Source organism: Argiope bruennichi, chromosome 1, assembly GCF_947563725.1.
Source record: "Argiope bruennichi chromosome 1, qqArgBrue1.1, whole genome shotgun sequence".
In the NCBI taxonomy this organism is placed as follows: Eukaryota; Metazoa; Arthropoda; class Arachnida; order Araneae; family Araneidae; genus Argiope; species Argiope bruennichi.
Genome location: NC_079151.1, coordinates 84,805,585 through 84,822,539, shown reverse-complemented (window position 1 = coordinate 84,822,539; position 16,955 = coordinate 84,805,585). Strand labels below are relative to the sequence as shown.

General features: G+C 24.9%; 1 protein-coding gene across 2 annotated transcripts in view; it reads left to right on the top strand.

The window, feature by feature from the left end:
• Positions 1-16,955, top strand: part of LOC129963862 (S phase cyclin A-associated protein in the endoplasmic reticulum-like) — a 55,473-nt gene that overhangs the window by 17,846 nt on the left and 20,672 nt on the right. For both annotated transcript variants that reach the window (XM_056078448.1, XM_056078442.1), the window contains 11 exons: positions 783-1,564; positions 6,715-6,781; positions 7,414-7,543; positions 7,633-7,744; positions 9,698-9,838; positions 11,887-11,988; positions 12,085-12,138; positions 12,320-12,462; positions 14,010-14,091; positions 14,839-14,994; positions 16,815-16,916. In XM_056078448.1, the coding sequence (XP_055934423.1) occupies positions 783-1,564; positions 6,715-6,781; positions 7,414-7,543; positions 7,633-7,744; positions 9,698-9,838; positions 11,887-11,988; positions 12,085-12,138; positions 12,320-12,462; positions 14,010-14,091; positions 14,839-14,994; positions 16,815-16,916 (1,871 nt within the window). The remainder of the gene's footprint in view (positions 1-782; positions 1,565-6,714; positions 6,782-7,413; positions 7,544-7,632; positions 7,745-9,697; positions 9,839-11,886; positions 11,989-12,084; positions 12,139-12,319; positions 12,463-14,009; positions 14,092-14,838; positions 14,995-16,814; positions 16,917-16,955) is intronic.

The window sequence follows — 16,955 nt, the reverse complement described above, 5'->3', positions numbered from 1 at the left end:
TAAGTAAATTGATAAGATTTTATTTTTCAAATGCAAATATAAATAGAAATATGGTCTAAAATATGTAACAATATGCATGCTTGCAACAAAAATAAAATTTAAATGCTGGTGAGTTATTTTTATTACATTAATTTCTTTACTTAGCCATATAAATCAGAAATTAAAATTTTTCTAAAGTTTGAAAAATTATATAAAAGTACCAGAAAAATTATATGTATTTAATTAATTAATTTTTAATAAAACATTTTGTATTTATTTGTAAATCACAGTGATCATAACTTGTGGATATTTATTTGAGCTTGATGATCATAACTATGCTATTTATCTACTGTTTTATATTTTACGTTATATATTTATGGAGTGGTTCAATTTTATAAAATTGAAATTCATACACACCAGAACAAAAATGTTATGTTTTATAGATAAATAAAAGTGGTAGTCCATTTTAATTTTGATTTAAAAACCATAGAAATCTTTAAATGATATTATTTTAAAAATTGTTCTAATTTTTTAAAATAAGTTGAATTTATTAGAAATATATTCAAATTGTTTGTTTTGAACATAATAATTTTATCAATCAAGGTTTTTATAATTAATAATGGAAAATGTAAATTTCAGAGTATAAATATATTGTGGATAATTATATAATTTTATAAATTCCTCGTTCACAACTTTTTAACTATGCGAACTTTTATGATATCCTATAAAAAGTTTAAAAAATTACCATTTCTTCTCTTACTTAAATAATATAAAATGTTTCACAAAGTTTTTTGTTTCTGTAGATGATTCTGATGGATGGGAAATGGTGAGAGGAAGAAACAGATGTAGAAATTCACCTGCAAAGAAATTACCTTTTTCAAATAAAAGTCACGAAAACCAAGTTGCCCAAATGGTTGAACTAAATCTTAATAGAATTGGTGGTTTTCCTTATACTACTAAAATTAATGGCAAAATTATAAATAAAAACTCACAAAAGGTCTCAGAATTATCTAAAAAACCTTCTCAAGGAGGAAAAAATATAAAAGATAATAAGTCTAAAAATGGAGTTGTTAATGAAATGCAAATAGTAGAAAGTCCTGAACCTAGTTGTAATAATGTTAAAGAATATTCAAGTTCAAATAAGGAAGGCAAAAATTTGATTAATGCAAATGATTTTCATCAAATGAAACTTAGAAATTCAAGTGAAAGCTCTGTGAGAAAAGAATCGCTAAGACTTTCTTCAGATGTCATTTCTGTTCTCGAAAAAGGAAAAGTTACTGCTAAAAGGTTAAAAGGAAAACATTTAAAAAGATCTTCTAGTGTACCTGATATTCATTCATTACACAAAGAAAATCCTTATAATAGTCTCTCAAAAGTACTCTGTATCAGTGATCAATATCTGGAAACTCAGAAATATATAAATATCAATTTACTTCAGAAAAAGCTTTCAGAAAAAAGTATTGGTTCTGTTAAGAGGCGAGGAAAGAAAGCCCAGAATAATGGAGATAAATCTGAAAAGAAGGAATTAAATGGAAGCCAGGACGAAAGTGACAATGGTTTAACATCTGATGATCAAGATGGTCCTGTAAGTTTTTGATCTAGCTTTTTTCATCAATTATCCTTGTTTTTGTATGTGTGTTAAATAGTTTAAGCCTTAAATTATAAAGACTATTTAAATAACGAAACATTATTTACATAGTCACTACATTTATCGCTTTACATTGTGAATTTATATAGTAAAAAAAACATTTTTAATGTGTAAAATATGGATGTATGCAAAAATATTTACTTTAATTAAATATTTTAAATTGAATATTATTATTTGAAGGGCTGATGTTGATAATTTGTTATTTATTTTTAAAATATGATTTAAAAGCTTCTATTGTTTAAAAGCTTCAGTATCTACTTCATACGTTTATAATATAAAATGCAATTCCACTGAATCTCTCATTTATCTCAAAATCACTTGCATGGCAAAGCTTAGAAACTTGAAATTTGGCAGATATTTGTTTCTTACAGCTTTTAAGTACTCAATAAAAATATAATTTTTGAAATTTTTATTACATTTTTAGTTAATTAAAAATTAATCAAAATTTAAACAGTTTCAACTTAACACAAAATCTGTTAGCTATTTAAAAATTCAAATAAATAAACTTTTCTGTAGTTCTAATTTTATTTCCAATGACATTTTTCTCTTAAGTATAATTTTTTCAAAATGTTTTCAACATGATTTGTAACATTGATTTTTGTCATAATTAAATTCAAACATCTGATTATTTTAAGAAATTTTTAATTCATGCATTTTTACTACAGTTAAATGTATGATAGTAGAAATTAATTTCTTGAGAAATTTGCTCCAAAGTTGAATTTTCCTTTTTGTTTTTATTTTGTAAAGGATATGTTATATATTAAAGTATATAAGCAGTATTTAAAAAAGTATATTATTTCATATTATGTACATTTATTAATAAACATATGAAATAATATATCTAAAATACTTTTCTAAATGTTTGATACTTTATTTAAAATGATATTGTTTATCATAAATTTTTTATAACTTTTCAATACATTGAACTTCTTTATCTTCTTTTTAATGCATGTTTTATAAGAATTTTAATTTTGATTGATTGATATTACTGACTTTATTGCATTATTTTATTACATTGGCTTAAAAGTAATGCATTTTTAAAATGTGGCAACTAACATTTGCTTATGTTTTTGCTAGTCATTGCAATTGTGTAGGCTTAAATGATTAATTTTTTCTTGAAGCATTTGATTCATGTTTTTCTAATAATTTAAAAATTTGTGGTGTGAAAGTACTTTTTGATGTTTTTCGTTTATTGAAAGCTGTAGTTTATCAAAATTTTAATTAGAGCATTTTGTTATCATTAAATTTGATTTTAATAAAATGCTAACTTGACAAATTTATGTTACATTATTCATTTAAAAATCTAATGGTTAGTAAACATTTTAATTGAAAAAATTAATCAAAAAGAAAAAAAATATAAATAAGTTTATTTTATTATGAGATTTTTATAGGCATTTTTTTCCAGTATTTTAGTTATATTAAACAAAGAAATCTTATGAACAAATTAGATGCAATGCATATAAAATTAATATAATTAAGATAACAAATTAATTAAAAGATTGAGAAATTACTGTAGGGAAAATAAACTTATTCACATATTAATTGGATGTAGAAATAATTGATTTTTCTTCCATTTTACAGCAGTAGCAAAATTAAGTAAATGAAAAATAAATTTGAAAAGCTTTTAATTATTTTTAACTTCATAAATTGACTCTTTATATTTATAATTTAATTATTTATGACAGATGGATAAGCACTATTATTGTTATAATGATATTGTTTTCTTACACAAGCTAAACTAATTTAAGAATAATTTGCAAATTTCAGCTATGTTTCCATTTAAGTGTCAGAAAAATCATTGAAATAACTAGATTTTGACATTTTTGCAAATTGGCAAAGAAATAGGCATTTATGGAAAATATTGATTGATATTATTTAAAAATTAAATTATTATCCATGTAATTTTGGCAGATAAGCTCTTTAAAAACAGAAAAACTGATTTAAATAATCTACATTTGTGACATAATCACTGAATGCTGCATTTTAAAAAGCTACCATATGGGTTTTTCATTGGGTAATGGAATATTTCTGAGATTTTCTAAATCTTTCTAAAGAATGTAAATGTGATTAAGAAATAAAGGATAATGGAAAGCTGATTTAGCTTGGACTGGATGCATAGAATTTGAGAATGGATATCTTATTTGTTGACACTTCTATTTATAATATATATATATATGCAACAATATGTCTCTACTAATAACAAAGGATGATGAATGTGTGTGTGTGAATGTTCATGAGAAAGACCATTTGGTTTAGAGCTAACAGTTTTTGAGCATATATAGGATGCCCCCCAAAAGTAGGACAAACTTTTATTTCTTTAAGGATTGCAAGTAGATGTATACTTCCAATTGCAAAATTTCATTAAATAAGGTAGGACGTTTTGTGAAAACACTGCAACTTCTGTAGAGGTTGTAATAAAAAGTTACAGATATTCAATACTTATACTGCTTCATAGTAAAAAAAAGTTAGTCAAATTAGTCAATTAGTAAAATGTTTCTTGCACTCATCTAAAAGTACACAAAGTTTCATATTTCTGTGTGCAAAATATGGTGAGATATTGAAAGGAAATTTTATCAATTTAAAATATTTTTTTATGCTCATAATTGTGTTTGAATGAGTCTTCTTTCTTATATTTCAGGAATAATACATATATCTCAATAGGTTATTAGAAAGGTGAAATCACAAAATAATAATGTATTTATTAAGTGTTATTAAGTTTAGAAAATTTTTGAAATAATACAATTATTAAAATATTGTCGAAAGGGATTCATTTATTAATTCAGATTCATTGCTATTCAAAACTGAATATATTAGTCTACATTCATCGTATTGCTGTATAAAATAAAATAAATTTCTTAAAGTGCCATATTATACATTAATACATTTTTTGAAAAATTATCTTTGAAGATAAAACTCTTGTACATATATATATATTATTCCAAAACTGATAATTTTTACAGTTGATGCTTCCATCTTGATTAAAGTGATATTTGATCAAACTTGATTAAAGTAATTCCCGACCAAATTACATTTCTTGAGATTGATGTAACTCGACTTGAAATTGGAACAATTGCAAAACTCTAGATATTGGTCATGATTTTATTGTTCTTATTTATGACTGATTTATAGATATTAGTTATTATGTTGAAGTATTCTCTATACTGCCATTATTGGAATGTTGAATTCCAAACTGACGTTCATATACTAACCTGAGAGTGCTTAAAAAATATGAAGAATTGTCCATTTCTGCTAGTATAACATCTCATCTTCCCTGTGGTAGGAAGGATCCTGTAGTTCATTCTATATTCATATCGCCTAGAATTTGAGAAATTGCAATTTGTATTCTTTTGTTGCTAGGCCAGGATTATGATTAAATATAGCATAACTAATCTGCTCATTTCAGAATATTCCTTGTCATTAAAAAATGGCATTCTTTGGGTAAATTTCAAAGTGGATTAGCAAAGTCTCATTCTTTGGGCATGCACACAATTGTAAACAAAGAATTTTATTTTCTTATTTGGTATTGTACTATTTCTCTGAGATATCTTAAATATTCAATTTCTCAAATTTTCCTTTCTATTTTTATAAAGTTGAAGCTGTAACTTTTGACTAATCAGTGTGAACTATATTATATATGAGATGATTGGATGATGTATTGTTGGACAAATATTTGCATATGACAGCTTTTTTGTTTTGAATAAATTTGCATTTCTAAATTAGAAATATGTTCATTTCTAAATTTAAATGCCTCCATTTAAATTAGAAATGAACATATCTCTGTAAATTTTATAAACAAAGTATGAAACTTTATGTGTGCATAAATGAATGTAAAAGAAACATTTTATTAATTCATATTTTTATACTATATGTTGCATATAAAGTTGTTTTTTTAACTTTACTATCAATCTGCATAAAAGCAAAAAATGTTATATAAATTCTATCTTATTTAATGGAATTTTTAAATTTCAAGTATTTGTCTAGATTCAAATTTGAGGAAATAAATATTAGCTCCACTTTTTTGGGGACACTCTTTACAGTAGTTTCAGTTTATTTATTAGTAGAGCTGCAGAAAATATTATCCAACAATTACCCATAAATAATCTAAAAATTTTAATTTTAAATTCACATGTCTTGTGACATTTCCAACATATTAAATAACCAATATTTGCTGAAATTCCTTATCATTTTTGTCAATTGAAAATAATGTGAATGAGAAAGTGAAAATTCACAGATAAAAGTATTAAAGCTGCTGTCTCCCCACATGCTTTTATCTTTACCCTGTCAGTTTGATAATAGTTATCAAAAAATGACTATTGAATAAGTTATGCAATAAATAATTTGCTATATACATCATTTTTCGGGTAAAAATTAAAAATAATTTTTCCTCTATAAAATATTTTTTATTTGAATGATGATGTTTTAGAAAATTGCCCATGCTTTTCTTTCAGAGTATAATCTCTAATAAATGAAAATGAATATTCCATAAAACATATATATTTCCATCAAAGCAACAGGAATTGAAATCAAAGTTCATAAACATGCAATGAGAAAGATAGAAAAAAGAAATAATGAGGAAATGGTCTAACTATTAATGGGAGTGGCGAAAAAAAAAATTCCTTAGCACTCCTATCTTGATCTACTCTGATTGCTATGCTATTGTCTCTAAATTCAAAGGGTGGTCGTGGGGGAGTAATGTAAATCTGTAGTGTCCAGACTCAGTTTTACGGACTGATCTTGCATTTGTCTTGCTTGTTGATTCATTTCTAGTCTTATTTTTATGTTTTTATTGCTTTTTCCCCTATTTTTTTTGTTGATCTTTGGAGTCTCAAAATGGTGATATACAAAAAGCATCAAAATCTTAAGATGGAAACATAAAAAAGTTGATAAGAAAGGAAGAAAATTTAATTTTTAAATAAGTTTAGGGAATGCTAATGACTGAGTCTACACCGAGTGAGCCCACATAATTTATATGGATACAAGAAAATGTAACTCATCTTGTCTATAACTTAATTGAATGTTATCAAATTTCTTTTAATTTTTTCTTTTAGTGAAAATTATTTTCTGAAAAATCTTTTGATTATTTTCAGATGTCACATGATGAAGCATATGATGTACAGTGTCAGGAGCTTTGCGATACTGCTTGGAGATATAAAAGTATTGACATAAGAATGAAGTTTTTGATTATCTTATAATTTTATATCTAATGAAGCTTTCTTTGATACCTTGTAATATTCCTTGAGCAATTTATACACTTTCATACTTGTAACAAATATTCTTTGTTTCTTCTTGTTAAGTTTAACAAACCCTTAAATAATCATACCTTAAAAAATTAACTAATTTTATTTGTGGGTTAAAAATTGCAGAATAATTTTAAAATAGCTTTGCATATTAATAAGTTTTAATCATTTTTTATTATGTCCATTGACTAAATATTCTTCAAAATTGCAATGTTAATAAATATTATTGGAAATTTATATCTATTAAAAGTGGTTTTTTCTTTGAAACGCATACCTGTAAAATGTCTGTTTTAAGGAGTTATAAAACATTCTTTTTCTCTTTTGTCTTAATTTCTTTCAATTAAATTATATAATCAATATGTTCAGGAATTTATTGAATGATAAAATGCAATAAAATTTACCCTTAGAATGAATTATCCAAAATAAAATTGTTTTATATTAATCTTTCAGTAGAAAATAGCATAAATATAATAGTATTTTTTTGTGTGTGTTTTAATGTATATTAAATATGTTTTTGTATGATATTTGATAAATGTTTATTTTGTTCAGTTCTGGAGCAACAAGTGCATAAGCTTGAATTATCTTGGGGTGAACAGATGGATAGAGTTGATATGGAATTAAGAACTCCTGGGCGAGCTTTGGAGATGCATGAAAAATTATCATCACCATTTAGAAAAAAGTATGCATATAATTTTAATAATAATTTAATTTGTACTAGAATCTTACTTGAAACTTTTTCCCTAACTATGTAAAAATATTTTTGTCTAGATCGCTGTATGAATCAATACGTGTTTGCAAGGAAAAACAATTAAAAGCACAAGAACAACGTGAAAGACTATTAGTAGAAAAGGCTAAAAAATTTAGACTTATTCAAAAGAAGGTAACAATTTTTATGATTTTTGGTATGATACAGTATTTGTGGCCAATCAGAAATTTAGATGGTTTCTTTCATTTTACTATGAATGTATATATGTATGTATGTGAATTCATGTATAAGGAGAAGAATTTCGAAAGTTGCTTCATTTTGTTTGTGAATCTTTTTATTATACAGAAAAAATAGTGAATTGCATTTTATCTATTAACTGAAGTTTAAAAAGATTTCAGCTAAAATGCTCAGGAATATTGGTTATGTTTAATTTCAATTAAATCTCAGATGTATAATTTAGTATTAATAAGTATCCTCGAAAGGTATTTTTTAGCATCAGATTGTGAATGGCATTTAACAATATTATGATTTACCTATTCTGTTTTTTGTATAGATGATTCTTCTTAATGGATTCAAATTGAATATTTTACATTTGCTTGCAAACATAACTGTCTGCATCATCTAACATCTACATTACACATTGTCTAACACAATAACATCATTCCCTTATTTCGTCTATAAAATGATGCAGTTCATTTTACTAATATTTTTTTAAGTACCAAGCAGTAGGTTAGATGAATTCAAACATGTTAATTAGAGAATTTAAAAAAATCGTATCTTTTAGCATATCAAATATATTATTTATTATTTTAGAGGATTTTGTTAAGAGATTCCATAAAAAAAATTTGAAGGAATAGAATAAAAAAAGTAAAAATGATTGACAAAAAAAAAAAAAAAAAAAAGACAAATCTTCATTTTTAAACTTACAGCAGTGGAAAAAAATTATAAATTATTTGCAGAAATAATAAAGACAGCTTAAATTTCATTATAGTATAATATGAATATTATAATAATTGCAATTTTTTTTACACTGTCTGTATATTGCATATATATATATATATATATATATTAAAATTACTTAAATGAAGAGGATAGAAAGCATTTAAATAAGAATTGTTGAAATGATAAAATTATTAATGTTTACAAAAATGATGGTCAGAAGGTTTTTCTTAAATTTTTATTAACAAAATTTAAATCTCAGAAATACCACTTTGAAGTGTATAATCCCAATCTCCAAAGAATATTTAGGGTAAGTATCTATTGGTCAGATGAATATTCGCAGATTCCTCTCAAATTTTGAAAAATATCCATTCACTGAAATCTGTCACTCGATGTACAGGTTAACATAATATCTACAAAAGGAAAAGAACTAGAATAAAAAATGTTTGATACACAAAATTTTAGTATCTAAAGAATAGAATGTAGCATATAAAGTATAAAATTTGGACCAAATTTGTAAAAATTGACCATTTGCCTTCTCTATTTTCTGAAGCAGATAAGCATGATAACTCAAGAATGTATTGGCATAGATAAATGAAATTCGGCTCAAAGATTTAACATGTAAACTGTAGATCTGTAACCAATTTTATATCAAATCCATCTAAGGGTTGACCATTTATTTTTATATTTTATATTAATCTAAACATGATAATACAAAAATGCTAGGACTTAATAAAATGAAATTTGGTATTATCAAATTTTGTTTTCAGTTGGTCAAAAAAAAAAAAAAAAAAAAAAAAAGGCATCTTAAATAACTAATTGGTTTTCCTTATACTATATTATGGAGCACAAAACTCTCCTGTGCAGGACTGAAAATAAAAATCTGAGCATAATTGATGTCCACAGCCTTACCCGAAATCCAAAATTTTATGAAAAGGAAAGATGCGACATCTTTATTTGGCAATATGTGAGACAATTTGAGATCATTACTCTCACTTGATTCATTTTGTTGTTATAAACTCTTATGCATCTAATACTTTCTCATTCTTTTCAATAAATAAAAAATGTCAATTTTCTCATTTATTATTACCATTTGCTGAAAGCTAATCTATAAAAAATCTAAAATTTACCATCCTTTATAAATCTGGATATTATTCTTCAATGCTGATAATTTTTTCTTGCTTTTAGAGAGAAGAAATGAAAAATTTACAAGAGCAACGTCAAGAAAAGCAAAGGATTCTTATGGAACAAAAACTCCAGCGAGCTGAGGAAAAACGTAAAAAGCAACTACAAATGATAATACGAAAAGCGCATGATGAAGAGGAAAAGGTATTTTCATTAAAGAATATTTTGAATGTTTTACAGTGTTTTTTGTATTATCTGTGTATAGAAAATTGAATGACAATTTATTTTCACTTTATATAATTCTGCACCCTTTATTGAATTCGAAATGAAATTCCATACATGTCTTTCTTATGAACTGGAAAAATTAAATATGCTAATAAAAAGTTTCAGCATTCATCTTGAAGTGTGAAATGAGAGTTAAATACCATAAGTTTTGAACAAATTGCTGCACAAAATATATTTTTACATTACTGTAAAAATTTAAACTTACTTTATTGTGGTATCAATTTCATTATTGTTCTGTTTTACTTTAATTTTTAATCAACTTTTCAAAATAAATTTAAACAATTTTTAGTAGTGCCTTTGTATGTGTGGCAGAAATATTAAATTTATCTCACTATTTAATCACATCTATCATTCCTATGTTTTTGTTATGTTGTTTTTTTTTGGGGGGGAGAGGTGTTAGATAACACCTATTGACACATGTGTTCAATTATGCGTCATTAAATGCTGTCTCTTAAAATTATTTCATTGCATAATTATTAATTATTTGACATAATTGTATCTCCTATTTTGATATTTCTAAAATTTTAATATGCTCAATCAGTGCTATCATATGTCTTTTTTTTAAAAAACAACTTGAGTTATTCAATAGGATTTTATTTCATTTGAAAAGTAAGCTTATAATTTCAAAATCCAAATGCTAAATTTTGAATATTTGAATAAACGTAATAGAAAATTTGAAATTAGACTTCTAAATTTATGTGATATGATGCGAGTTCCGAACGTGCAAAAAATAAATAGATAGACCCTGCCAAAAATATTTTTTAAAGGGCATTTATTTTTCCAACACTTACATTGCATCTTACTAGATGAAAATTATTTACTTTATTATTATAAAGTTAACTGAATTTTGCAATTGTTGGAAAGTTTCTTTAGTAACAGTTGATATTTATAATCAACTACTTTATTATTCCAAGTAAATCTGATTATTACAAACCTTTGCTTATCAAATTCCTTTCATTTATTCCATCTTTTTAGTGATTTATCAAACTGTTGATGATTTCTCAGTTTCAGAAAAAAAATTTGACAGATACTAACTGGAAGTTTTTCTGTTCTTAAAACTTTGAGAAAATTTCTTGAAAATTTTAATTGAATAATTTTTAATAAGTTTTTGTAGGCACTAGGGGATGAATAGATCCAGTTCTGTTATTGAATTTGCGTATCTATTTTTCATCACGATAGTGTTTTCTGGTACAAAAATGCAAATAAGAAATCAAGACAAATAACTGAAAAGAAAGATAAGTTTTTTAAAGATTCAGAGAGATACAAAGAAATAAAAAAGGTTTTTGCTAATGATATTTTTAAAATTTAAATTGTGTAAACTTAATTTTTATGATCCTTGGAATTTAATTCTGATTTCATTTCTTTTCAAGTCACCAAAAAAAAAAAAAAACATTCTTCTAAGGAACCATGAAAAAAATATTTGGTTTGTTTGGCAAAAAAATAACTAAAAATCAAAGGGAAAAGGTCATGCTATCAGCAAATATAAACAACAACAACAAAAAAAAATACGGCATCATCAAAAGTAAATATTTGGGCTTTGAGATACCTTGTGTCATTAGAACTAATTGTGTGTCAAATTTCATGGTTCTAAGTATGATAGATTTGTCTGGATGTCACAGAGATACACACTGACACGACATTCCCTTTTATAAGTATAAAAGAAATATGGAAATGATGAATAATTTTTGATATGAATGATTCACAGATAAATTTATAACTTGGGTAAAAATTGTTTTTGTACAAATGAAATGCTTATGAAATATTTGCAAATAAAAAATAATCTTATCTGTAAAATACAAATAATTTTCATGATGTTCCATTTCGTGACATTTCTTTCCAGCTGTGGAAGCCTTGTTATTGTACAATCGTTGATACTTAGAATTGATGTTATAGCTTGCAAGTGAAAAATTATTCTCTTTATTTTTAAACTTGTGTCATATTATTATTGAAATTATTTTGTTTGGCAGGTCAATGAAATTGCTTTTATCAATTCATTAGAAGCTCAAAACAAGAGACATGATTTAATTTCAAAGGAAAAAGATCATGAAGCAAGATTGCATGATATCCAGGTGAATTATAATTTATTACAAAAACTCAGTAATTTTAATCTTCTTAAAATAAAATTTAAAAGTTGTATTATATATTTGTATTATTTTGCAATATAGGAAGAAAGGCAAAGAAAACTAGAAGAAAAGGCTGCAAAAGAAGCTGCTGCAGAGGTAATATCAAGATTGATATTTCCAGATTATATGAAAGCTTTTTGCATTCAAAACAAAAATGGGTTTTGTATGTATAATGTAATATTAACAAATAAGAGCTGATCGAAATTCCTGATTAATTTTATTAATTAAAAATTTATTTTTAATAAAATATGTTTTTAAATTGCTCCTATTATTTTAGGGTAGAAGAAAAATCTTAGAAGCTGAAAGACAAGCTCGTTTGACTGAAATGCAGGAAAGAAGAAAGATGAGAGATCATAAAGTTGAGCAACTTTTCCTAGTTAAGGAAAAGGAAAGACAAGAACTAGCCAGTCAGAAAGCTCGGTAAGTACTTATTATTTATTAAATATATTATATCAAAAATATTCCCATGAGTAGTTTTAATAATTTTTATTATATTTTTGGTTTTAATTGCATGTATTTGCTGATAAACATAATAAAAGTGCTCAATTAATTTTGTATGTTTAAAAAAATCTTCAAAAGTGAAAATTGTTTGTCATAAATTTGTAGGTCATGTTACAAAATTTTAAAATATGTGAATCTTTTGTATTTCTCGCAAACTATTTCATTTTAGACTCCAAGAGTTTGAAAAACATATTTTTGAAATTGTGTTTGACTGCCCATCTGTTTGTGATAAAGATACCTCAAAAATGCTTTTATTTAAACTAATGAAATTTGGTATATAATCTTTGCATCAAGTTTTTAGTAAAATAATTCAGAGAAAGTCTGTCTGGCTGCCTGAATATAAATTAAGGTGATAACTACAAAATGAAGAAGGCTGAGATGGATAAAATTTGGTACACAAATTTTACTTTTAAAATGTAGATGCCTGCAATATTACAAGCAAGTTTTGTTTTCTCAAAAATACAATGACTTAAGTATATGAAATTTGATATATTATTTTGTGACTACAGTTATAGTTCTGTATCAAATTTTGAATTTAATTAGTTAGAAGCAACGCACCTGAAACATGAATTCGATTTTAATGTACCTGTAGCTAAATATGTCTAATTAGTAAGTTTTTCAGGAAATTTTAAAGAGACTTTTCAGGCTGCTTAAAAAAAAAATATTATTATTATTTGCATTCATTGTTAAAGTAATAAGTGCTTTAAATATAAATATTAATTTGAAATCAGAATCATGGTATAAATAAAATGTTAAAATTTAATATTTGTATAATCTAGTTATGAGGATAAAATCTAAATAGAAGTTGACTTAAGAGAATGTGCATAAAATTTTTCATTTTTATTATTCTGCCAAAATTTTATTCTTTATGCAATAAATGTTTCCATATTACTATGAAATATGTATTTCTTTCCACTCGTGAAAGGTTAATAAATAATAAAGTAAATATAATAGTCCAGTTAGCTGTCTTTAACTTATTTTTTACATTATTTGCTACGATTCGATTGTTTATATGTATGCGAGAGAAAGAGAAAGAAAGCATGTGTGTACACTCTTAAGCATAGGAGAGGTTTAAAAAATTGGCTCTAAGAAAAGTGTTCTTAACGACACTTCATTCTTTTTTGTTATCATTATAACATAAACAAGATTGTATATTAATCAAAGTAAAACCTGCATTCCTTTTGAACTTTTTTTATTCATATTACTTTTATACGATGTAAAACAAAGCATATAAAATAAATATCTTAAGTTACATTTTTGATATCTTTGTAAATACAAAGAACCTAGTTGTTATTTTTTTATTAGTATCTAAGTGACATAATTGTAATAAAGTAATTGCAAAATTTCATAAAAAGAAAAAAAAATGGAATATGTTTGTTTCTTATTTGCAATTGATACTATGTTTTCAGTTAAATCATTTTTATTGTTTAAATTTGTTGTAGTTGTTTTTAAATTTCTCCTTTCAGGGATCGAGAACTTCGAATCTCTGCCTTAAATGCTCAACAGCAAATTAGCATTGAAGAGTTGCAGAAAAAAATACAATTAAAAGTAATTATCACCTAATTATTTTATTGTATTTAGTCTTTATAAAAACTTATAAAACATTTCAATTAGAATTTTGCTATCAATAACAATTTTTTGATTTTGAAAAACCATTGGAATAATTTGTAAATATTCTTGGATAATAATGTATAAATATCAGTGTCTGATTTTGAAACTCAAATTGGGTAAACTATATTTCTTATATTTATTAAACATTATCTCTTGTATGAAGGCTTTGCATTTCCTTATTCTAAAAATCATTTTAGAAATAAATTTGTATATCTCTTAATGTTCAGTATACTTAATTTATTTTTCACATCTGCTTGTTTTTAGATGTAATATATGATTATATTACAAATTAATGTAACATATCTTTTAGAATTAATATAAATTGTAAGGAATATACATGTTTGAATGAACTGTTTGGTTTTGCACCATAAACCTTTTATTCATTCAGATATTTCCGGATATTTTTGTTGATGTGTCTTACTTTACTATTTCTTATTATTAAGATTTCAGTTTACAGAAGTGTCAAACAATTTTCATCATAACCTTTGTTGAGGTTGAATTTCCATTCTAACTCATCTCTGTATAACTTTTTGTTATGTAAATCTAGTAAAAAAAAAAAAAAAAAAAGGAATTTTTTTTAAAAACTTTTTTTTCTTTTCTAAAACATATTTTATTTCTCTAAAGGTTATGTAAATAAAAATTGCTCCTATAATTATTTTACTCTAAATATTATTTACTTTTTAGCAAGAAGAAAGTGCACGCAGGCATGAAGAAAATATGGAACAGATCAGGCAAAAAGCATTTGAATTGAGTATACGAAGATGTTCTTCAAATAATGATGATGTTCCACAGCCAGTGCCATATGAAACGAAAAAAATATGTAGCATATGCAATGTGTTGGTATGTATTATTAAATATTTTAAGCATGCTTTTTTTTACTGTAAAAAATAACTCTTTCTTTACTTAGTTATTTGTTTTAATTCATAATATTATTCTTTATAACTCATTAGTTTTTTTTTGTAAATTTTTTTTTGGTTGGTTTGCAACACATTTTTTTATGTAGTATTTCGAATTTTCTTCACTTGGGATTAATCATATATTGTTCATATATATATATATAACAAATTTTTAAATTTTTCAACTGATTGGAGAATTTGAAATGATATGGACCTGTTTTCTTCTTGTTAATTTATGGAACATTAATTTTCAAACACTGAAAATATAAAAGTATAAATTTGTTAGGGGTGTTTTCATCATTTTAATAACCTACTTACATATATATTATTGTTGACCTTAATAATGAGTCAAGGATATATAAAACATTGAGGATTTTTACTCTCTCTTAATCCTTTTGAATTTTTACTAGTTCTATTTATGACCAATAGTAATGATTATCAAATCAGCTAAGTTTTATGTTGATTGCATGAGAGAGATGCTTCATGAGAAATTCCTAATAACAATATTTACTAATAATTTTCACAGATACATTTAAAGGAGGTTATTCACATTTCTTTGGCTAGAATATTACCATAAACATATACCATTTCATTAATTAATGACATCTAATATTTAAAATGAAAGATTCAGAGCATCTAATTAATAAGATATATAATTTGTGTTTCAGGGTTGAAATTTACAAAATTTTTCTAATATTTTTTTTGAAAACTTTTATGTCAAATTGTACATATAAATTGTCAAGCGAACATATTTGTTGTGTTTTCTCTTAATATGCTTTTGTGTTATTTTGCACTTGATTGTCCATCAGTAGTCTTCTAACATTACAACATTCCATTTCACATCATATCATTTCTCAGTCCAGTAATGTCCTGATCACTAATTGCTTCTTAGTTTTCTAAAAAGAAGTATAAATTCCTGAGAGAACATGCCCTCACCCTCCTCCAAGCTTGTATCTTATCCACTTTACTTTGTAATTGCGCACATGCTTGTTCCCCAAAAATCCAGAATAAGATTATTCCATCCTGCCTTTAACCCTTTAAAAGACCATTTTTTTCTAATCATTGTATATTAAAATATTTTTAAGATCGAGACTGGCTCAAGAAAAATGATTCATCTAGCTTATTAAATAAATTTAATCTCATTTATTAATTAATTTGGTTAATTAATAATTAAATAGCAAATCAAGACCATCATTTTGTTTGAGACTAAGAACTGAAGTGGCTAGGCTTCTCACATATTGAAAAAAATATGTCAGCACTTATGCCAATCTTTGTTACTTCATTTAAAGATTGATGAATTTGGTGGGAAGCATATTTCCCATGGCCCTTGAAAGAGTTAAGTCAGCACGAAAAATATCAGCGGATATCTATTCTTGAAAGCTCTTTGATTTGTTATACAAAAAAGATGCCTTTTGTCAGTTTTGCATGACTTAATTGAAGAAATGTTTTTATCAAATACATAAAATATTTATTTCTTATTTTATGTTTTTTACAAAGTTTTCATTAATCTTAATTCTACACATAATAGTATGATTAAAAATTTTTTAGAATCAAAAACTCCTTCCAGTAAAATACGTTTGCTGCAACAGTATCAAATCCATCTTATTTGACACAATTTTAAACAATGTAATATTTAAAAAACAATAACTGATTATTTTAATATGGATGATTTGTGCTTTGCTTTCTAAATTATTGAAGCATTCAATAAATAAAATCGGATCTTTTTTCATGTCTTTTATTAACTGCTTTGTTTTTTCATACTAGATTGGATCAGAAGTATATCTTCTCAGTCACCTTCATGGCAAAAAGCACCAAGAGGCTGTGAAATCTCAGTATCAAGATAAAGATCCATCAGCTGAAGAACTAGTAAAATTTGATTTCCTTTTGAGCAATTTTTTCAATATT